General features: G+C 41.9%; 2 protein-coding genes across 6 annotated transcripts in view; one reads left to right on the forward strand and one right to left on the reverse strand.

Moving 5' to 3' along the window:
• The first annotated feature begins 4544 nt into the window (after nt 1-4544).
• myog (myogenin) lies at nt 4545-7114 on the forward strand. The gene is made up of 3 exons (XM_085273644.1): nt 4545-5246; nt 5829-5928; nt 6017-7114. Exons 1-3 carry the CDS (start codon nt 4713-4715, stop codon nt 6133-6135), a joined length of 753 nt encoding a protein of 250 aa, XP_085129770.1. The 5' UTR covers nt 4545-4712; the 3' UTR covers nt 6136-7114.
• ppfia4 (PTPRF interacting protein alpha 4) overlaps nt 6922-23096 on the reverse strand; it is a 69759-nt gene continuing 53584 nt past the window's right edge. For 3 of the 5 annotated variants that reach the window (XM_085273639.1, XM_085273640.1, XM_085273643.1), the window contains 24 exons: nt 21312-21446; nt 20469-20603; nt 20222-20305; nt 19365-19496; nt 19127-19189; nt 18438-18529; nt 18189-18318; nt 17487-17683; nt 15716-15944; nt 15577-15612; nt 15353-15474; nt 15032-15144; nt 14657-14738; nt 14471-14552; nt 14068-14268; nt 13425-13487; nt 13033-13059; nt 11500-11675; nt 11262-11359; nt 10306-10481; nt 9756-9824; nt 9485-9671; nt 9248-9345; nt 6922-8460 (listed from right to left, as the gene is read on the reverse strand). In XM_085273639.1, coding sequence (XP_085129765.1) covers nt 9287-9345; nt 9485-9671; nt 9756-9824; nt 10306-10481; nt 11262-11359; nt 11500-11675; nt 13033-13059; nt 13425-13487; nt 14068-14268; nt 14471-14552; nt 14657-14738; nt 15032-15144; nt 15353-15474; nt 15577-15612; nt 15716-15944; nt 17487-17683; nt 18189-18318; nt 18438-18529; nt 19127-19189; nt 19365-19496; nt 20222-20305; nt 20469-20603; nt 21312-21446 — 2688 coding nt within the window. In that variant the 3' untranslated portion in view covers nt 6922-8460; nt 9248-9286. The remainder of the gene's footprint in view (nt 8461-9247; nt 9346-9484; nt 9672-9755; nt 9825-10305; nt 10482-11261; nt 11360-11499; nt 11676-13032; nt 13060-13424; nt 13488-14067; nt 14269-14470; nt 14553-14656; nt 14739-15031; nt 15145-15352; nt 15475-15576; nt 15613-15715; nt 15945-17486; nt 17684-18188; nt 18319-18437; nt 18530-19126; nt 19190-19364; nt 19497-20221; nt 20306-20468; nt 20604-21311; nt 21447-23096) is intronic. The other 2 variants (XM_085273641.1, XM_085273642.1) reach the window with 2 other exon arrangements.

The raw sequence follows: 23096 nt of genomic DNA on the forward strand, positions 1-23096 counted from the left end.
TCTGGTTGTTTGTAGCAAGGGGGCACAAGTTATTTACAGGGAATAACTTTTGGGCTGCCATGTGCTGCAAAGTATGTTAGTGGGAAGTGGGTTATGCACATAGGCATGAGTATGTATGTGTATTTGTCTCTGTGTGCTGGAGCCTTTCAGTGAGTGGGATGCCAGCGAAGGGAAGGGCAGCGGATGGTGCAGGGGCTCAGTCCATTCCTGTGATTTAACATGACACCACTTGCACTAAGACTGCGACAGCTGCGTATGCACATGCCGGCCATTCTGTTTGTTGTAGGGGATTACTCTGCAATAAAAGCCCCAGTGACCAGCAGCATGGCTGGGCTACAGAACTACTGTTCCCCCTACCCTGACTTAGAAGGCTTTCTCCAGGCCTCCAGAGCCCTGTGCAAACACAGGTGGGGCACTTCATTCTGAGTATAAATGAATGGGAGTATTCTCCTGATGATTAGCCAGGCCATAGTAGTGTCACATCACCTTTGGGGGGGTCGTCAAACTGTATCACTTATGTAAGGGTCATTACTCAACAGAAATAGTGGGACACAGCAGCGCAGTAATCAGATCTGACCGTGAATATTTTAATTTGCTCTCATTGTGTTTTATGCACTGATGATTGTCGAGGAGGAGTCAGCTGCTTTGTCACATCTCCACATAATGATCCTATACAACATTAATGCTCTATAGTAAGTATAACCTCATCATAATCTGGAAGAAAAGCTCTGATATCAAAGAGTTTAGGAATGGATGTGCAGTTTTCATGGCGACAGTCTCTGAGACGACAGACTTGGACATGTGTTGCTGTCACTATGGTGACAATGCTCTCTCCCAAAGGCATGAAACTAGTACATAATAATGCTGCATGAGTCTGGATTTCAGACTGAATATTGCTTTCCAGGAGTACAGAAAGGCCAGGAATGAGACTTTATTTTTTGCATGTGGAAAAAAATAATTCATAATTTCCTGTGTCTTTTTCCTTTAAAATGTTAAACTTTCTGACTCATTCTGAATGATCTAAATAAATATTTAGACATCCAAGCAGGTCACCAGATTTTTTACACAAATCCTAAAAGTGTAAAACACAGAACTCAGTGATTCAAGCAGAACATAACTGTTATTTATAGAGTGAAAAAAATACACCAGCAAGTCTATGAACACATTGAGGATTAGAAGTTAATTTAAAAAAAAAGTCATCTGTCTTCAGTCCTTTTTATTTAAAAAAAAAAAAAAAAATCCATTGCCATGTCTGAGGGACTGTATCTTACCATGCACAAATGAGATTTCTAAGGTCCTTTAGAAAAAAGGCTTATTGAAGCCCACCAGGCTGGAAAAGGTTACAGAACTATTGCTACACTTTCTACTCCAACAATAGAAAGTCAGACAGATAGCGTAAATTGAGAAAAATTGAAGATCATTGTTACACTGCCCAGGAGTGCTTGATCAAAAAAAAAAAGATCTCTCCAGTAGCAAGAGGGGTCATAGCCTGGCAGGTAACAAAGAAGCCAAAAAAGGTCGTTTCTAAAGTGTTCACAAAATTTCAAGCAAAAGTCAAAATTGAGTGATTCTGCTTCCTTCCGATTCTCAGTATCTACCAGTCAAATTAATAGGTTAGTGCTCATGCTGGACACTAAAGCACATAAAGCTGTTAGAATACAAATAAACTCATGGGAATTATTATGAGTTTTATGAGTTTAACATCCAAATAAAGTAGAAACAAAAGCATGTATTTTATTTGTTTAAACAACTTGTGTATCCTGTTTTGCGTCCTATATCGTAATGTATCACTGGATGGAAGACCTGGTTTAGCCACCTCTAATAAACAGTTCCTTGCTGTTGTTATGTTATTCTCCTCTTACATATCTGAGATTTCCCGACTGCACTCAGATGACAGCTCTCCAGGTCACTGGAAAACTTGAGGCTAACCTGGGGTGAGGAGGACTGATCCCTCCCTCCTCCCCCAGAGCTCAGCTGTCCCACAATGTGCTGTTGCTTGTCACTGAGGAGAAGTGGAACAGTGTTGCCAGTGACAGGGCTACCCCCCCCGCACACAAGGGGACCCTTACACACTATGGACAAGAAATACGTTATTATATTATATTATATTATTGATATTTATTTAGTAATTTAATCAATAGCTCTGATACTTAGAATAAATCCAAATGTCACAATAGGTATTAATTTGTATATTTTTTGCATTATTTCTTACATGGGGCCAATCAGTCATAATTAAATTAGAGCCAGCCTATTTTTCACTGGTTTGGCCTATTTTAAGATGGAAAATAAAGTACAGTATTAGCAAACCACAGGTAAACAAACTGTTCTGTATCTTAAGTGTTCACTTCAAATACTGAGGGACACACACACACACACACACACACACACACACACACACACACACACACACATCTAGTTCTGCTGACAATGGGTTAAGATGACAGAGGGTTATGAGTGATTCTGACACACTGCAAACCCCCTCCTTGCTGTACCCCTGAGTCCAACACAGGCTTCTTTGTACTCACTCCACCATCAGTGACGATCCATCACAGACTAACCTGACAGCCGACCCAGCCCCGTGCCAAGCTAAGACTGTGCACTCTGCCTTAAACCCAAGCCCAAACCCCAGGAGGATACCACAAGCCACCAGACGGGCCTGCCAAACCTCTGCCTGGCACCTAATCCCAGGACTGAAATCTTCCTGTAGTTAATTCACTGACTTGTAAGATTTTTTTGTTTTGATTGTGTCTAGCTGAAACTTTGTGTTTGTTACCTTCAAAAGGATATAAAACACAGGTAAAGAATAAACAGTAAGAAATAAGAGGCTCTGTTCCATTGTGTGTCATTAACCCTTTGAACCAGCACAACCCTGGAATGCTTAAATGGAAATCATTGGTTGCACCTGTGCTTTCTCTTACACGAAATATCAACATATCTGCCACAAACCAGGCCTATAAATATATTCTTTTAAACAAGCTGCTGTTTAGGCAACGCTGATCCACAATAAAAATAAATACATAGAGGCTTTAAGGGGCAGTTATAATGAGGAAATTGCAACATCTTGAGTTCTCTCATCCGAAATCCAGTCTGTGTGAAATTGTCACTGATGTTTTGGCTTGTGGCCTTCATCAGGGTCATACTCTTAAGTGTTCCTCGAGTCCCTGCATTGTGAGTTTCTCATCCTCTCTATGCACCTTGGAAGTAGGTGAAGTTGTGCCAGAATTTTTGCTGTTCTTTGATTTTATAAGCAGGAAAAGTATAAAACCTAGCTTTTCATGTCTTATCGTGACACTATAAAGTCCTTAGTTCTTCTTTATCTTCTCTATTTTAAATATTGAACTCATGGTTTCCAATGATATAGTATTGTTTACTTTTGTTTCAAAAAACGTGTATTTACTCTTTCATTGGTTGGAGAATACCATTGGCAGTGGTATTCACCAGACCTTGCAACCCTCTAAGTTTAATGAACTGTGGTTATTAGGAAACTGCTAGCAATTTGTCTCTTCCAAAACATCTCCTGAGAGGTAGTGTATTACTGTGATAAACTTATTGTAAAGAAATAGAGTACAGACTCATGTAACACTCCTCATGATTTGCCTGTCACTCCAGGCCACTTCTCTGCTGACAGAAGTGTGTGTTTTGGCTGTGCTGCAATGTTAGCGGAAGCTAGTCAGAATTAGCTGATGAGCTACGAGGTGAGACATGTCCTGGAAGGATTAACACCCAGTGGCTAGGCTAATGCTATGACTTGCTGGAAGAGGTCAGGACAACCAAGGCCATTCCCTCTGTGTGGCTGACTCATTACTGTCCCTTAAATTCTGGGGGTAATGTGAGCCAGTGTCAGCCTAGCAGCTCACTCTGCTGATGGTTCCTGCACAGACCTGCCTGGTTCTGAGGCTAGTATAACTCAGAAGGTCACTTGCATCACATAGTGCAATCATCTCAAGATGAAAGTCAGCGGATCTGAATGCAGTTACATAAACCACAGGAACAATGTCACCTAAGCTTTTTTTGGTATTGACCAAGTTGATCACATTATGAGTCTGACAGTGCTTCACAGCAGTCCAGAGTAAGCAACAGTCTCTTGCCTCATTGACTTCCCATCAAAAACCTGAAGTCAAACAATGTATTGTCTCTGTGTGCCACTGGCTCCCAGCAGAAGTGACAGCTGTTTCCAGAATGTCCCTTCTGCCTCCCCACTTAATGATGGAACTCTTCATGTTCGGAAGGGGACGCAAGTCTGGGATTAACTCACTAAGATGGACACCTTTGATCTGAGGCAGTCTCTCCCATTTCAACCTGATCATGTCCTGGCCTCTTAAGAAATACATGAGCACACAAACCCACAGAAAAACACGCACGCGTACAACTGGGCCTTAAAGCCCTAGAGAGCAGGGCCAAACAGAGATGTGATGTGTAGATGTGCAGCAACAGCTAAACGTCGTGTCAGGTTTCTGGGGGCTCGTGCTAAATTTAACCCTGTGATCCAGCAGAAGGCAGAGGGGTTTAAATGCCAGTCTACAGTTGCTCCACACCAGTTGCTCTCCACACGTCTTCCACTCATCACAAACTCAGGCCGGGAAGAAGATAGGTGCACACACGTACACTCCAACGCAAACTCCAGACACAGGACAGAAGAGCGCATACTGAAGACTAGTTCCTAGGAAAGCTGGGATCTTTGTTCCCTTGTATCCAGACCACAACTGTCCAGTATGGAGCTTTTTGAGACCAACCCTTATTTTTTCCCTGACCAGCGCTTCTATGAAGGAGGGGACAGCTACTTCCCCTCTCGCCTGCCCGGGGCGTATGACCAAGCTGGCTACCAGGACAGGAACTCCATGATGGGCTTGTGTGGGAACCTGTCTGGGGGTGTCGGAGTTGGAGTGACAGGTACCGAGGACAAAGCCTCTCCATCCAGCATGTCGCCTCACTCCGAGCCCCACTGCCCAGGTCAGTGTCTTCCCTGGGCCTGTAAGCTGTGTAAAAGGAAGACAGTGACCATGGACCGCCGGCGAGCAGCCACACTGAGGGAGAAGAGACGCCTAAAGAAGGTGAACGAGGCCTTCGATGCTTTGAAGAGGAGCACGCTGATGAACCCCAACCAGAGGCTGCCCAAGGTTGAGATCTTGCGGAGCGCCATCCAGTATATTGAAAGGCTCCAAGCCCTGGTGTCCTCCCTCAACCAGCAGGACACTGAGACAGGACAGCAGGGTTTGCTCTACCGGCCCAGTCCAACTCAACCCAGAGTAAGTAGGACAGAGACAGGACGAGGGAAGGGAGAAATTCAAAATAACAGAGAAATCAGCCAAGAGGGAAACAGAGTTGGGAACAGCACTAGTTGGAAAGTGGCAGAAGATATGGGAGAAAAATGAGCGGTACAGTAAAGAGAAAGATAAATACTACATTAAAAAATGACTGGGGTAAAATGTCAAATCAAAAATGTGTAAATTTGATTATCTGTTCATGTTCCTTTTGATTTATTCATTCTGGATAAGGTTTGAGGTTATTGTGAGTATGTATTCAGCCATACAATGAGCAAAAATGTTGTGTTTTAAAAGGTTTTTAAAAACATGATCCAGTGTAGCTCATTAGTGTTTTTAAAGACACTGACAAGAACTCCTGTGACAGGCGTCATAGTAATGGAAAGTCTTTTTCATCGTGTACATTTGCCTCTGAGTGGGGTCACGGGATGCATTAACTATATGTGCGTTCGTGGTAGTACACTGCACTTTAGTGTGTGTTGTTTTTCTGTGTGGGGTGGTATGGTGTGCTGTATCATAACAGAGTGACTGACAGCAACTTGTGTGTGTGCATCGCCATGGCAACAGGTGTCGTCGTCAAGCGAGCCCAGTTCAGGCAGCACCTGCTGCAGCAGCCCGGAGTGGACCAGCACTCCAGAGCAGTGCACGCAGAGCTACAGCAGCGAGGGTAAGCACAGTTCACTTAGTCCCATTAAACTAGGTAGACTAGGTAGCACCTTCACAGGTACTCAGTGTGTAACTGGGTCTTTTTGCAGATCTCCTGAGCGTTGCAGACTCTCCAGAGCAGGGGAACATGCGGGCCTTGACCTCCATTGTGGACAGCATCTCTGCAGTAGATGGACCTGTGGCCTTTCCTGTGGACATTCCCAAATAGACCCTTAGACCAGCCGGCCAGTAGGTGCACAGCGAGCAAACAAAAAGCAGTGACCTTTAATCCTAAATTATGTCTATTTTGTGCTTCTGCTGATTAAATTATTTTGTCTTATGCCAAATTAAAAAATGTTTGAGAAGTATTGCAGCTCTGTTGATCCACGGGCCAGCTAGCCAAACTGACTTTTCCTGTTCACATTGAGGCTTTGTTCCCTTTTTTCCCTGCCTTATGCGATGTTCCAGACCTGTTTGTCAAAGCTACAGGAGATTCAAAGACTTTGCTGCATGAACCCAACACATATTTACTACACGTGATCCCTGTTAGGCTTGCCTCCAGATTTATAGAGCCACAGAGGAATGACAGATCCAGTTTTCTTTCCTTACTTAATTTAAGATTTCCTCTTCAAAAGCTTTCCCTAATCTTTCATTCATTTTTTTGTGTGTGTGAGTTTTAATGCTTAAAAAACAAGAGTTTATTCATGGGGCCAATATGTACCATGGCAGTTTTGACCAAGATCTGCTTAATTTAAACTGATTATGAATGCTAGTGTTGTAAATACGTTCCCTTTTTCTACAGAGTGGATTTGCCATTTTTATTTTTTTTTTGCTAACTTATTTTGGACTTTTATAACTAAGATTGTTGTGTATTTGTAGATGTTCTGAAAAGTGATATTTTCTGTTTAATTCTTACAATAAAGACCATTTTCAATACACTGTCCAGTGTTGTTTTTAGCCTATAATACAATACGCTGGCACATATAACTTAACAAGGAACACAGGATACCAAATCTTTAAAAAACAGCTTTACTTATGTCTATATAGTGTCATAAATACATTACACTTCTTTTTAAATAGCCAAATAATAAAATCTTGATTTGTCAGCATTGTTTCACACCTGGAATAAAGACACAGTACTCATAGCTGCCACATAGCACGTTACACCTTTTAGACACCTTGGAAAAACTTTTAAAAAAAAAGAAAAAGATTGTACACCCATCCAGCACTTCACTGGTTCATTTGCTGTGTTCTTATTGGATGAGGAGTTGGTGAGCCAAGAGTACTGACTGCTCAATCAGAGCAACATTAGACAAGTCTGTCACGTGGAGCAGTTTCATGTGGATTTCATTGGCTGATGTTGAGCAGCAGTTTACAGTTTGATTTTGAGAGAATGTAAGGAATCAACAGAGAAGAGCTACAGTGGTCACACTACCATCCACAGAGAAAGTCATGGTCGCATGGCTGGGGCTGGCCTTTTCACACGAAATCTACTAGTCTCAAGCACAGAGACTCATTTAGTCATACGCTCTCACACACTCTCTCTCACACACACTTCATATTAAAGGATTCTCTCTATTCTAGGCTACATAGTGTCATACAGAAGGCGAGAGAGGCAGAGAAAGGAGAGGCAACAGCTACATTGTGTTAAAAGAGAAGGAAGAGAAAGAAAAAAGAAGGAATGGGAGAAGAGGCAAAGAGAGAAGTCTGATATTGGACCCATGAACCTGTGAAGAGTCCTTGTGGAAACACACACCTCCCTTAGTGAGTCCCTCCCACCAACGATTCACACACGCACAGCATACAGCAAAAGACACACGAAGGTCCGACACAGAGAGAAAGAGAAAGAAAGAGAAAGAGAGAGAGAACAGTCACTATTGAATACAGGGCATTGGGTTTCATACAGCAATATTATATTGTTTTCCATATATATTCCCAATATATATATATTTATATATATATATTTATATATAATATTTCTATAAAAAACATAAGTCATCCATTTTATGTACAGAGATAAATGAGTAATACCTTGCATAACCGGTAGAGGGGTAACGTGTGGTGGGATCTGCCATTTATACAAGTATTCATCATTCTCAAATCCAAACCAACACCTGCTCACCATCTCCTTTAATCTTTTTGACGCTGTTTTCTTGTAAAGGACATGATGACGCAGGAAGATTGGTTTGGGCTTGGCCATGTTGAGACTATTACAACCAGGAAAAAAATCCACAGCTGAGATCAGGGGAGCAGGAGCACAACAACCACAACAACAAGGCTACTGGGAGCACGGGGGTAAACTGGGAGAGACCAGGATGAGCCTCCATTACAGCAGCGAGCGCAGCCAATGTGAACTCTCAAGAGTTCAAAGGTCAGAGTTGGCCTCTGTATTGCACGTGTCCGAAGAAGAGGTGAGAGGTGAAAGTTGGAAGGTGAGGCTGGGCAACAAAGGGACGAAGCCTTCCCTATGAGGTACCCAGGTCTCCCTCTCCAGATTTGGCATATCACTCTCAAAAGGCCGCAAGCATATGTCCATATAGGTAATGAGAATGCACTAGAAGAGAGAAAAGAAGATGAGGAAAGTGGAACAAAAAAAAAAAAGAAAAATTAAGTTGCACCTGCTTCTTGATTCATCAAAGTTATTAAAAGTAAGTTATTAAAAATACTGGCGGTTGCCAGAGCTACCCCTCAGTCTCCTAGCAGATCCAACTATGGCATCAATTTCAAAATACCAGACGACATCTTACTTGATTTATTGTGTTCAAAGATTTTCAGAAAACTTGACTTCTGACCTTGACCTTGAGTTCAAGGTCACCAAGATTCAAACTCATCCAAGATTTTTGGTAACTGCAACTATGGTATGAATTAGAAAATCCTACTTTCTCGAGCCGTCGTATTTCTCTACTTGGGTGTTAACGCCATCCACCAGCTCAGGTAGGTGATGACAACATGCTGCCAGTCTTTAGCTCTCTTCCACAGTGTCTCTTTTGTCCTGTCTCCCTGAGCCTGGTTCTACAGGAGGGTTCTTCCTGTTAAAAGGTAGTTTTTCCTTCCCACTATCGCCAAATGCTTGCTCATAGAAGGCATCTTTACCTTAGAATATACAGCGCCTTCAGGCAACTCTTATTGTGATTGAGCTCTCTCTCTATATAAAAAAGAACTGAATTGATTGATGATGATTAAAATTTTGGATACAGCTTCTGCTTTGATTGATCTATTGTATATGCAGTAGTAAACTCTCAGACTTAGCCTGCACACCTTTTGTTAATTGCCTCTTGAAAGTTAGAGTCCTACAATGCTAGCTGTGACCACAGTATCCTGTCCAGCTTCTGTTCGCTTACCTGTCAGCATTAACGCTCCTGTTAGTAAGTAGAGAGTAGTTAACATGAATAGGTCCGGACAGCCGAGGGATCAAGTCTCGGGGTTGCTGGGGGAGGAGCTTGAGAGCATTGCACGCAATTGATTTTGAGCACAGCAAGACAGAGAGGACACGACATGCAGTTAGTCAAGGCAACCACAGTGAGGCTCATAGCTACATACAGAAAATGAACTAGGTATTGCTTAGTATTGTAACATACCTTCAGGTTGAAGCTGTTTCTTGGATGCCAAATTCATAGAAGGCGGCATGGACATGGACGGCATGCGGAAGCCAGCTGGCAGCGTTTCCATGGAGCCTGCCATCATCCCCAGCCCAGTCCCTCCTTCACGTGCCCGAAACCTCTTGCGCCATGATGGAGAGCGTCGAAAGGACTTGTCATCTCCACTCTTCAAAGACAGAAAAGCAAGGTGAGGAAATTTGCCTTCTTCAAACAACACTGTATTTGATTTATATAGCAGCTTGAGAGGTACCTCCTCGAGTCTGCGGTCAGTCCCTAAAGCTAACAGGTTGTTGAATTCCCTCTCCAGAACCTGTCGCGCCTGAAAAACAAAAACCCGTTGAATACAGTAAAACAACCTCTAAATAAAGAAACATTTTTTGGTTGAACATCCATCAATCAGTACATCCCTTTTCTTCTGCATATCCAATTCAGCGTTGCAGGCAGGCTGGAGCCTATGACTTTTAAATATAGACAACTGGGCCAGATTGCTAATGTGTACTGAAACCTGGCCAGAAAATAGTTGAATTCTGGGTAAAGATACCTGTTCACTATACAAAAATCGAATGGGTAAAATGTGTGAGATATTGCAATTTGAAATTAAACACAACTTACTGGTTTATTTTAGGTTTAAGTCAATATTCTGCACAGAGACTTTGTACTTTTTTCATAATTCCTTGTAAAATGGACAAAACTATACTTTCAATTTTGTTATACAAAAATCCAACTTTTCTTCCCCTAAAAATCAGTTCAGTCATTCCATGTCGAGTGTAAGGAGTCAATCTATTTTCTTTTATATCCACCTGTGTGTTCTGCATAGGAATCTGCAGGATGAGTGCTAGGCTGCTGTAGTCGAAAGTTTCATCCAGAGCGACGAGCGCTCCATGAACGCCACTCTCCAGCAAGTTGCCGCTATACTCCCTTAGACCAATGGACTGGACCCAGTGGATCACCTGCTCATTGGTCCACACCAAAACATCTACAATAAAGGAAGAATAAATCCGATACATGGTACATACCAATGCTGACAGACTGTCAACATTAATCTGTCCCAAAAAAGCAGTGACACTGTGTAAAATTTTATGTATTATTAACATTATTATATATACCAGAAAATTGCACAAAAATGTTAAATGTTGAGACTGACAAATGTTATTACTTTTTAATATACTGTATATGATTACTGTGAATGATTAATATATCCAAACATTTTTTTAAACAGACCACCCTGAATTAAAAAATAAATGTCATTTGTAGAAAAGTTCAGAGAAAGCAATAGAGAGATAATGTGCAGGTCCACATAGTGTCAACTCACGGGCACACTCCCTTTGTTCATTTAAAGCACAGCTGTCAGCCAGCTTTCGAAGTTGGAACAGACGGGGTGTGTGCATGTGTGTGTGTGTTTATGCGTTTGTAAACAGGGCAGGATTCTGATCTGACACGACAGCTGAGTCAAGTTCATGTGCTGAACTCAAGGTCAGAAGAGCGAGAGGTCTGGCTAGGTCTAAGTGTGTGCATGTGTCTGTGTGTGTGGAGCACTTTTGGCAAGTGAGGTTTTAGATCATAAGATTGGCTTTTTGACAGTTGAAGGAGCAGCTGTTTGAATGCTCAGTCCAACCTGACGCTATCAGATAAAACCACTAGGTGGTACTCTGGCCTGACGAGACTCTCGATGTGTCGATGCGTGCTTGCTTATGAATCTGTGTTATGTTTTTTTTTTTTATCACTATGTGTGTATCAGGGTGTGTGTAAACTCTACCTTTCATGTCATGTTGGCTATCCTCTCTTCGCCGCTCTAGGTCTTTCCTGTCATAATTGAGTCTTTTCAAGCACATAATCCCATACTGCAGACTAGCCCTAATACACAGACCGACACAAACACAGAGCAGCACATATACACCATTAGCCTCCTCATCTCCATTGCTAATGCACCCAGTTAGCAGATGAAAGAGAAAGCGTATCAAACAGAAGCTAAGCTAATGGCCACAGCTACACACCTGTGGAAGCTGTCCACCATTTTGAGGTGGCTCCTTAGGTCCTTCTTGGTCAGATGGTCCAGCATTCTTGCGTCCACCAGACACTCCATGAAGTAGGAGCGGTACTGAGGCAGACCAAGGCTGGGCAGCCATTCATTTCCTATCCACTCATGATTCATGTCTCCATATGCCAAAGTCTGTAATGGAGAACAGCATCCAATGATGAGTGTAACAGAAAGATGAAAGACTAGAAAAACTGTCTGTGATATTTTTCACAGGGAATAATTTGGACTGAACAATGTTTATGGCTCCATTTTACATATCTATTACTTCTATATATCACGTGTATATATTATCGCTTCCACTGCATTTTATGTACATATATTAAAAAAAATCTGTCTTCTAGTGTATTTTACTTTACACGGTACCACTTTTACATAGTACAAATCTATCTTTCTCTATCTATCTGTCCCTGAGGCAATCTGGGTTATGCTAATATCTTAGTGGTACACTGAGACAAATAAGTAGCACTCATGTTTTTCTTAGCCAGAAATGTTTTCAGTGCTTTTTATACCCCTGTTAACAGACTCAAGAATGCTAACAACAGACTTAATATTTTGTTTACATTCAACAGCAGCTGCTGGTTAAGCTATAACCCACCTATTAATAGGTAGAAAATAATTATCACTTCATATCATTGTTATATATTTATGTCATACGCTATTACTATTTATATATAATCTGAAAACAAAGTTGACTTAAAGGTACAGTCATTCATTTTTGAGTGTTTATTTTATTTATATCTACACACTGATAATTACATCTTCCAACAAACTGATGGATCCTCATAAACTTAGAATTACCGGTACTCCATTAACAAATACATAGAAATAACTGCTGGTTTGTGTTACCCCTCCATCTTGTATACAGTGGTGGAGATGGAGATCGCCATTTTTCCTAATCAAGTTTTATGCGTGTGGCCAGAGACCGGCCACAGACGTAGAGCGCCAGTTTTATATCCTCTATCAGAATGAATAGATATGGACAGCTGGCATATCGACAGCTACAGATTGTCCACAGATGATCGGCAGCCAGAGTGTTTTGTCCTATAGCAGCCACCGTAACTGAAGCGGAAGGGTGAGTGCAATTTTCTATCTACTGATATCTATTGGTTTTATCTATTTTACACACTGTAACTTGAATTGTAACTTTATTTAAGTGTGTACCTGTCCAGCTATCTACATGGGGACCACTTTGAGTTTTTGATCATCAAAGTGAGGACATATCAAACAGTGAAGACCCGAATGCTAGTCCTTAGAGTCCTCACACCCTTTCACACCAAGGCCTGTTTGAGGTTTATAACCTTTTTAGGTTTAATATCAGATAACAGATAACAATAGCACTGAGAAAGTGATAAGGAAGGGGCAAAAGAATGCATTATGTTGTCGCATGTCCTCACAAGAGTAGCCACACAATTGTGGCAATATCTGTGTGTGAGCCTCTGTACACTTTCACTCTGTATGTAGACAGATTTTTGCAGATCAGCAGCCTCACCTGTGCCCAGCTGCCTTCCTCATTCTCCTGAGTAGCAGCATGGTAAAGATAATGTTTGAGTTAGAGAGACAGGAGCTAATCAAGCACACACATACTAAACATTCAGAAACATACGCACGCAAGATCTTTGGAGTAATTACATATCAGCACTCGTAGTATTAATTGACCTTTGCATGAAGACGCAGATCACATGACCACAGTTTACATCAGTTAGCATCCAATCCACATACAAATACCAGCAGAAGCATTGATGCATATTAGTGTATGGTTTAGTCGACATTTGAAAGGGGTCTTCCAGGAGAGGACATATGTGTGTCACGGTGGGGACAGCGTGAGCGTGAGAGGGTGTCAGGTGGGGGTAATGGGGAAGGGAGCACCCAGATGGTACTAACCGCTTTAGTGGAGGAAGCCAGGTTCTCCATCTCTTCATGAGTCACCCACACATTTCCGGAGGACTGCTCAGAGGACGAGAACACACCCAAACACACACACACAGACATGAAAAAAAAAATCATGCATACACGCAGGCGCACACAAACACACCCAAGAATGCACTCATGTATATTTTCACACATTTCAACCCCCACGCACCCACACACACAGACAAAAAGACACACACACACAGAGACAAACATTGTGTTGAGTGATGCCAAGGGAGGGAGTGTATTTCAGGCAGGTAGCTTGTAGCTTTATCTGGCACTAGTTGTGTGTTGTTTCCCCACGGTAACCCATGCAATTTATGGCAGCTGAAAAGGACAAGTCAGCCTAGTTGAAGGCATGAATCAAGCCTCTACTGCAGTCTGAACAGAAGCACAAAAAAAGTGTGAGGAGGCATCACTTGAGAGTGCAGAGTGAAGCTTAAGACGAAAAGTGGATCAGCTTTTGAAAAACTGTTCATGTCACATTCCTGGATTTTTTTTTCTTTGCTCGAGGAGCTTATTTACTCATGTATTAAGTATTTATGTTTGCATAATTACGTGCCTGTAAGAAACATTTAGTTGTGTTATCTGAGGTGCAGTGGGTGTGTTTGTTTACCGTTCTGGAAGTGAGCGGCGCAGAGGGGCTGGTGAGAGAGACCATCTCCTGGATGGCCAAGCGGAGTTTGAGCCGGTGCAGAGGGTTGCTGATGCCAATCTCCCGCTGGATCTCTGTGTCTGACAGAGCTGACATGATGGCTCCGCTCTTCACGTTGGCACGACAAGCTGCCACATACCAGGCTGGCATACCCACCCACAGCTGGTGAGAGTCATCAAGACATTCAACGTCATTACCACTCTCCCCATAAATGGTCATAATTATAGAAGAAGTTAGTGCAGATCGGGCCACGTGTCAGCTCGGTAACTGATAATACTGCATTCCCCTCCTACAGATGGCAGCCTGGCATAAATAGAGGTCACTTTTATGGAAACTGGGAAGGGTTTGCAGATTAGTGGAATACCTCTAGCCATGAGACAACAGTAGGCCCATCCCACTGAGCAAATGGCAGGCCTTTTTTTCTTGCATCTTCCAGAAGTTCATGCCTAAGGATGGTATTAAAAGTAAAGGCAGACATGTAAGTAAATAATAAAAAAAGATGGCTTTCTAAATCATTTTAGCAACAACTGAAAAACAAATTGATCATTACTTTTTCTTCAGTCTTCGGTCCCTCTCAGCCTGCGTGCCCAGTTTTCCCAGAGTCATAGTGTCACCGATCCCCATCTCAAAGTCTGAAATATGACACCCTCAAAATATTGATTCTTCATACTTGATAAACATAAAGCACAGATTTTGAGTAAAATGCAACTGAAACATATAAAATCAAAGATTTATTTATCAGTCAAATAATTAATCATTCATGTAACATTTTATATGGTACTTGTGTAACAAAATGATATGGAAGATTTACATGTAATTAAATTAGTTTAAATAAGTATATGTGTCTCTTTCTCTGTAAATGTACAATCACTCATACAGTGTGGATGAACGTGGGCAGTTATGTGGTTTGTAGTCTGCAATGTACCTGATAAAGCTGGTAGAGGCTGTCCTTCCCTGCTAACAGTTTGGTCCATTCGTCCCTTCTCTTTTTTTCCAAACAATCGCCCAATGGATGATTTGATTCCTTTCTTCTGTTTGCTGCAGCAAAGAGTAGCCAAAATAGTATTAATATGGCATTTACATTACCATCAACAATAATTTGGTGCCCACAGAGGACATAGTAGTATGTTTTTGTTAAATCTGGTACTTAGACCTTTGCCTTTGTCCTCTCCAGTGTGACACAGTTTGTCTTCATTTACTCGCTGCGTGTTACTGTTAGTGTGAGCGTGTGAATGTGTGTATTTACCCTCGTCCATCCTCCAAACTGCCAGTGAACTGGGCAAAATTGGTTTCCAGCCGTAAACTGCGGGGGGAAGAAGGAGGTGATGTCTCACACTTGATAGTTGCTTTGTCCACTTCCACTGGGGACTGAAAAAAACAAAGGTAACTCAGCTTAGATGGAAAAGTAGACAGTGAGACAAACAGTCAAAAACCCAGACTGTTGGATATAAGATACATTTGCAAACTTACTGCTACTTTCCTTCTGTGTTTTCTCAAGTCGCTTGGCTAAAAGAAACAAAACAGCACATGGTAAGATCACTTTTGTTTAACTTCCACATACTGCTGTCTGTGTGTATATGACAGGCTTAGCGCGTGTGTGCTTTCTGACCAGAGTCATTATGCCTAGATGGTGGCTGGTATTGCGCCCGTGATGTTTGGGTGTAGAGTGGCCGCTGGTGGGTGGGGAGGAGGATGATGCCAGCGACTGAGCAGTGGCGGAAGTGGGCAGGGCCCGTGGTCGTAGCGTCACATTGAGTCCGTCCATGCTGCCGCTGTTCACGCGAGACTCAATCTCGTCGGAGCGCAGGTCTGCAGACTCCCTCTCTACCTGAATCATCCTGGTCACACGCACACGCACAGATACCCGGTAAAGTCGAGCACTTGGCCTGCTGTCTCTTAACTAACTCGTACGTTACAGATAATATATTTGCAGTGATCGATAAAGTAATTTAAAATCCATAATAATTACTTTCCTATTTACTTTGAATTTTTTTTCATCTTTAGTTCTTGTTCTGCACGCAGTGATAAAATGTTTCTTGTTTTCAGTAAATCTAGGAAACGGTAATATATGATATTAAATAAACTGGTTAAAGTGTGATGAAAAAGAGCAATAATCCCAAAATAATGGATATAAAATACCATTAGTGTAACTACGATTTTATTGCTTTGAGGGAGTGTGGCTCTTTTGGAGCATAATCAGCAGCTACTTTGCAATTTCTTTCCTGCAGCATATTGTGAGGTGTCAAAAAGAGGACCTTGTTTAGTATAAACTGTTAAAAAAAAAAGAAAAAGAAAATAGCATCCTGTTTCAGCAGGAAAAATAAGTGAAAGGTTCTATCAACCTGAAATCACCTCTGTGTCTATTTTTTGTATACAGTAATTGCATTTTGTTTCTGCCTTCCCCTTGATGATTTACTCACAACTGTACTTCTCACTTTTTTCTTTTTTGCATTTATCCGTTGACTCTTTAAAAGCTCTTTTAATCAGGAAGTTGAATTCACAAAGTCCTGAATGATCAGGTTTCATCGCATCTTAAAAGCCTCACAGTACCATATTATTACAATAGAGCAGCCTTACTTATGGTTCATAGAGGTTCCAAAAGTAGAGGCCGAGCCTTCAGCTATCCTCTTGCATGGAACCAGTGTCCAGACCTTTTTTTTTTTCAGAGCTAAACCTTCCCCAATGCTTTTAATATTAAGATTAAAAGACATCTTTTTGATCAAACTTTCCATTATGTGTGTATTAGATTACCTTGAAACACCAGTCAGTTATGCTGCTATAGAGTCAGCCTTCTGGAGACCTCCCATGATACACTGAGCACCTCCTCTCCTCTGCTTTCCTTTCTTTCACTGTCAGTGCATTTATTATATGCCAGTAGCTTTGTGCCTTCTCTCTGGCGTAGTTTGTGCTTTGTCCTTTATGCTTTTTTGTTATCTTTTTGTGCCCTCCTTCCTCTCTTTGGTTACTCGTCTATACAACTGTTCACAGCAGACGGCCTCTATTCCTGAGCCTGGAGGTGTCTTTTTGTTATAATGAAGTTTTTTTGTTTCCACTACTGCTTGCCCATAGGGGATCAGTGGATCATTAGTTTTCTATCTGTATTATTATAGGGTCTTTATGTTACAGTATGGGGACCTTGAGATGACTCTAAATAAAATGTCTCTATCGGTCATGGTGCATTCTGTCTGACTCCGGGCCTTTTTTTCCAGCACCTTTATTTAGTTGCACAGTCGTCATCATGTTCCTTTTCATGTAGCTGGTTTGGTATTGTATTTGGTATTGTGAACTTTTCCTATCTGTATCTTTTTTCTTGGTGTTGCACTGATCCCAACTTCCCCACGGGGACTGAAGCTGCAATGTAATGTGCCTGTAAACGCCACCTTATCTCTTCATTGATAGCATCAAGCTGCTCCTGCAGCATGAGGGCCAGAGTCTGAGCATCTGATTGACCGCTGGGGGAAAGCAGGGCTGAGCTAACATCATCATCCAGGTCTGACTCTGCTTCGATGTCGCTGCCAAGGAGGTGGCTGACGCTCCCACGCAGAGATGGGTAGTCCTGTTCAAACACCGCACATACCTAAAGAGAGCATATACACATTGGCATACGCACACCAACAATGGTTATTTTTGAATACAACACAAATACAACACATCCTTGAAAAAAACACATATAAATATACATAAAGAACGTGTTGCATGGATGAGTCCTGATTAAATGCAATACACTTAAAAATCACTATATGACACTTGTGGCCAGCTATGAGAATAAATGGATGAACAGGAAACTTACATCACACAGCATGTCCATGGCAGCAAGTGAGAGAGACAGGAAGACACAGAGGTTAGTAGAAAATGGGAAGTTAGGCATGAGGATCATCACACATCAGCCAAGCACTGACACTTACTAGCAAAGCAGATATGAACCTGGATTAAGCACCCGTAAGCAGCTGCATGTGGTTAGAAGAGCAGTTGAAATGAGATCTCGATCTCTGCAATCATGTTTGTGTGTGTATGCAAGGAGCTGTGGGGTTTCTTTGGGGATATGAAAAAAAACCCAAAAACCCAAAAAACACAATAACCACCTTGTTTGGGTCGTCTCGCAGCGCTGAAAGTCTGCCCTTTTGTGCCCGCCTGATCACAGTTGTGCTGTAGTGGCCATCCTGGCCCTCAACCACGGAGAAGCGAAGATCGCTGGAGCTACCCAAGTGAGATCTGCAATTTTATACGTGGAACAGATCAGAAAAAATGACGGATAGTACGGTAAAGTATAAATGGTGGTATGAGGGAGGACAGAGGAACGAGGAGGAACGCAGAGGAACAGCTATATGTACCGAGGGTGAGTTCCATCTCCAAAAGCCCCACTGCGGCGTTTCAAATGGTCAATCTCATTTCTTAGCTTGTCAATCTCTCCAATCAGACGTTCCTAAAGGAAAAATGGAGGCATTATGGACAATAGATTTTTTTTCTTAAGCAAAAAATAGCAAGACTAAGGCTAAGTAAAAGTCCAAGTAAAAAGTCTAGCTTACAAAAATATTTTATCAAGGATGAATATTCTATTAAGTATTAAAGAAAAATGTGTGCTCAGCCTTAGAACAACTAAAGTACTAAATGGATATTGGTTGTTTGTGCACTAAGTATAAGAAAAATAGAGACATATTGACCTGACTCTGTGTGAAAGTAACAAAATCTTCCAGGTCACTGTGCCATGCCAAAATTAGCCTTGCTTATAGCAAATATTCCCAATAGGTTTGACTAACTCTTGAAGGTGGTTAGCTAGTTTTTAAAGTGGAGGTCATTTCAGCTACTTTTTGTATGGTTGTGGGAAATTTAATCCATAACATGACTTGATTCATATCACCTCCTAAAAATTTGTATTAAATTAAAAGAGTCAAGACACATGGACAAGAAAACTGTATTTTTGTAAAAAGTCACCAGTTATTATGAGGCAGGAACGTTGAAAGCAAGAAGACAATTGTGTTTTTTTAATGGTTTTTAGGTGATTCACCAAAGCCATACTAACCCTGGTGTGGTGAAATTCTTCAAGTTGTTTCTGGCAGTTCTCGAGGTCCTGAATGAGAGCGTTCTGAGAAAAAAATAAAACAAAACAAAAGAAACCAGACATGACCCTGCATCTGAACAGATCTGTCCTCTAAGAAGAACATGTCTTGTACTGCGCATTAATTTGGTTTGTGAACCATAAACAACAACAATATGAGATGATGCTGTTGCTTTGATGAGCGCGTGTGCACAGGCCTTGCCTTGTCCTCCAGGGCAGCCATGCGTTCTTTCAAATGTAGCTGCAGCCTTTCATTGGACTCGGTGAGCAGACGATCCACAGTGTCAGATAAACGCTTGTTGTGCTCCTCGTTCATTTTCTCCCTCTGACGAGCCTGATGAGCAGAGACGGAGAAACCAGACGAGGGGAATGACATCATCAAATTTTCTCTTTGATACAGACTCAACGTGGGTGTATTTATGCAGCTAATCAGGCATCTCTACACGGATTAAAGGATGAAGTGTGTATTTAGCCCTAGATCACCAGCTGCCAGATATAGGTCTTCTTGGCCAACAATGGATCTAACAGTCTGAATGATTTAATTACAGTCATTTACATCATGATAAAAAAGGGGGGTTAAATGGCTTCTCTTAAACGTGAAGCGCTCTGCTTAATATGTACTCTGAAGTAATTTAATTCACCTAAATTGACATGGGGAAACACAAACACCCATCTGCATCCTCAGAAAGCTCTTTTTACTAAATATAGTCATGAGATCGCATGGAGAGAGAGAGAAATTAGCCTTGCGTGAATTATTCAGAGTCTAAAGATAGCAGCCAATCAGTCTTATAGGGGAGAGGGGTGTGTGTGCATGTGTTGCAGCAAGATATGTGAATTTGGTTTGAATTCATGCAACAGTGCACCGGGAAAATAAAGAACTCTTCTTGAATGTGTGTTTCCTGTGTGTTTGCGTATGTACACGTATGCATGAGGGAGCACACAGCCAAGAGTCAAGGCATCCAGCTAATGTGGGGCATCAGCCCGCACGTGCACGCATTATCGTGAGAGGTCAGAGAGAACCTGCAGGGCTGCTGCACACATACACACAGGCACACACACCCTTCCTAGCTCCTGGTTCTTCTCCTCCAGTTGTGACTCCAGCTGTCTGAGCCGCTCCTCCACGTTGCCATGGCGTTCCTCGGCCTAAAGGGGGAGACACGCACATGTCTGTACAACTGCCTCAAGAAGAACACTGCTCTCCTGCAATCTTGTTTTTTATTTGTAAGCCATGTGAATCTTGTTATATCAGTAACATTTGCAAAAGCTTCTACAGCTTTGTGTGTGTGAGTGTGTGTGTGTGTGTTACCTTGGAGAGCGCTGCCACTCTCTGTGCCAGTTCAGCCTCTACCTCTGGCAGTGTCTCAGCCTTCCTCATGGTCTGAGCCAGCCTCTGCTCTGCCATCTCCAGCATCTCCTGCAGCTGGCGCACCTTCTCCTCACTCTGACAGACAGACAGACACACACACGCACACACACACACACACACACACATGCACGCACGCACACACACGAGTGATATTATTGCAATCACAAGAGAGGTGTAATCAGTCTACTGCAGCCAGCGAGTAGCAAGGACATAACATATGGTCATTCACAGAGGATGTTGCTGGTGTTTCCCATGCGGAGCTGAACTTAGATTCACCCTGAACTACACATGAACCTCGGAGCAGCGTGTTTCGATTGCTCACTCACTGACGATAATACTCTCCCAAACTTTAAATGTATTTTTGCAGATGGCCGAGGCATGAAATATTAAAAAGAAATAAAAACAGCACACATAAGCCTGGATGCACAATTAATACACTTATGTCACAGTGTATCAAAATAAATGTGATATTTCTGGTATCCCTTAACAACACACTAACATTATAAAACAGTCAAGGATGCCTGAATACAGCAGAGGAATGAAAACATTCTTAAAAACGGACTGAATGGCTGTTTATGACAGAAATGCCTACCTTGTTGTTTGTTTAGGAAGGTGACATTAAGCAGGTCAACCATCATCTATTTCCACTTAACTTTTGTTTTAGAAACAATTATCTACAAATGCATGTTTCTGAATGACAATTATGCACTCAGCCTGTAATAAAGCTCATTATGCAGACTGTTGGGTTGTTAACTGTGTGTGGCTAATGCTGCCGAGTGTTACCTGTCGGTGCAGGGAGTCCTTGGTGGCTAGTTCGTTTTCCAACTTGTCGTTGAGGTCGTGGATGTGTGTCGTCTCTCGCTGAGCAGCCAGATAGCGTTTCTCCAATGTCGTTATCCTCTCCTCCATATCTTCTCTCTGCAGGTGGAGAAACACAACATTAACAATCAAGTCATATAGTAACAGTCGATCATGTCTACTACACTTGCAGGGAGCAAATGTTTTTAGCTAAGCTTTAGTTTTTATCCATCTCCAGGTTTTCATCAGTGCATTTTTAAACATTCAAGAAAATTTAAACTGTACACTGATCAAAATGGCTACGCTGCTACGCTGGACCAAGATGGAAGTGACTGCTAAGTGATCCTTGTTTACTGCTTATACTGTACTTCTCCCCTGTGTATAACCAGATAGATAGTATACCGATTTATTTTTCAGTATTCAGTTAATGTTTGCCACGGTTCCTAAATTAAAGAAACACACTTTATCCAGGAGATGTATGGGAACTCTGTCGGTCATTTTAAAGAAAAAAGACTCCATCGCTGGATTCATCATCTCTGGGAATGAGGAAAACTCATTCATGTATGTCCAACACTTAGTTGGAATATCGGCTGACAACAAACGCTACCTTTTCTCCTGAATCACAGACGGGAAGTAAGCAACTCCTCCATCCTCCTGTCACAGCCCTGCCCTGAGCAAAGCTTGTGGCAAACTGTGTGCTAAAACTGCCTGTTGTGTCTGATTAGCTTTAAGTTGTTTCCAGTCGTTTCTGGTCCCTGTACAGCTGCAGCGAGAGCTTGGGTCGCATTGCCAGCGGTAAGTCACACTGAGCAGGCAGGCCTGCACTTTGTCACCGATTCTGTTCATAATATTTATGGACAGAATTTCTAGGGGCAGCCGGAGGTGGAGGGTAGAGGGTTTGGTGGTCTTTGAATATTGTCTCTGCTTTTTGCACATGATGTGGTTCTGGTAGCTTCATCAGACAGTGACCTCCGGCTTGCACTGTGGCTGTTTGCAGCTGAGTGTGAAACATTGGATGAGAAGTAACACTTTTGACTATTAGGTCATGACTCTCAGATGGATAAGGGCGGTGTGCACACTCCCAGGTCTAGCATGAGTTGCTACACCATATGGAAGAATTTAAGCATCTTAGGGCCCTGTTCACGTGATGGTGGAGTGGAAGACCAACAGGCAGGTTGGTGCTGATGTCAATTTATAGGTCAATTGTGTTTACATTCCACCCTCACCTATGGTCATGAGTGACTATAATAATAAGACCAGGGATACAAGTGGGAGAAATGAAGGCTGAGGAGGTTGGTTATTTCAGCGGGACTCAGACTAAAGCCACTACTCCACACTAATAGGAGACAATTTAGTTGGTTTGGGCATCTGATCAGGATTGCCCCGGGATGTGTCTCGGTGAGTGGTTGTGGTACAGGACATGCTGAAGAGGACTGACTGGTTTTTGGTTTCAATATGACCCAGACCCAGAGTTTTTTCATATATACAAATACAACAAAAACAATGTTTACTTGAAATTACTGAAAATGAACGGATACTAGAGTCAAAGGAAGCTTTAAAATAATAGTATGGATTACACTTGGAATAAAAGTTTTATTAAAGAAAAGTAAAGTTTTTTGTTTTGCATAATATGCTAACTAATAGTAACTTTGCAATAATTATAATATTTCTTTCTTGATATTAATATTAATTGCATAACTAATGTTGCTTTGAAAAGAAATTTATTAAATATTAAAGAAGTATATTAAATATATTGGTGGAATAAGGGTC

This window comes from Mchenga conophoros, linkage group LG5, assembly GCF_057382185.1.
Source record: "Mchenga conophoros isolate Kocher_MC1m ecotype Shallow Benthic linkage group LG5, M_conophoros_male_GT1.1, whole genome shotgun sequence".
NCBI classification, from domain to species: domain Eukaryota; kingdom Metazoa; phylum Chordata; class Actinopteri; order Cichliformes; family Cichlidae; genus Mchenga; species Mchenga conophoros.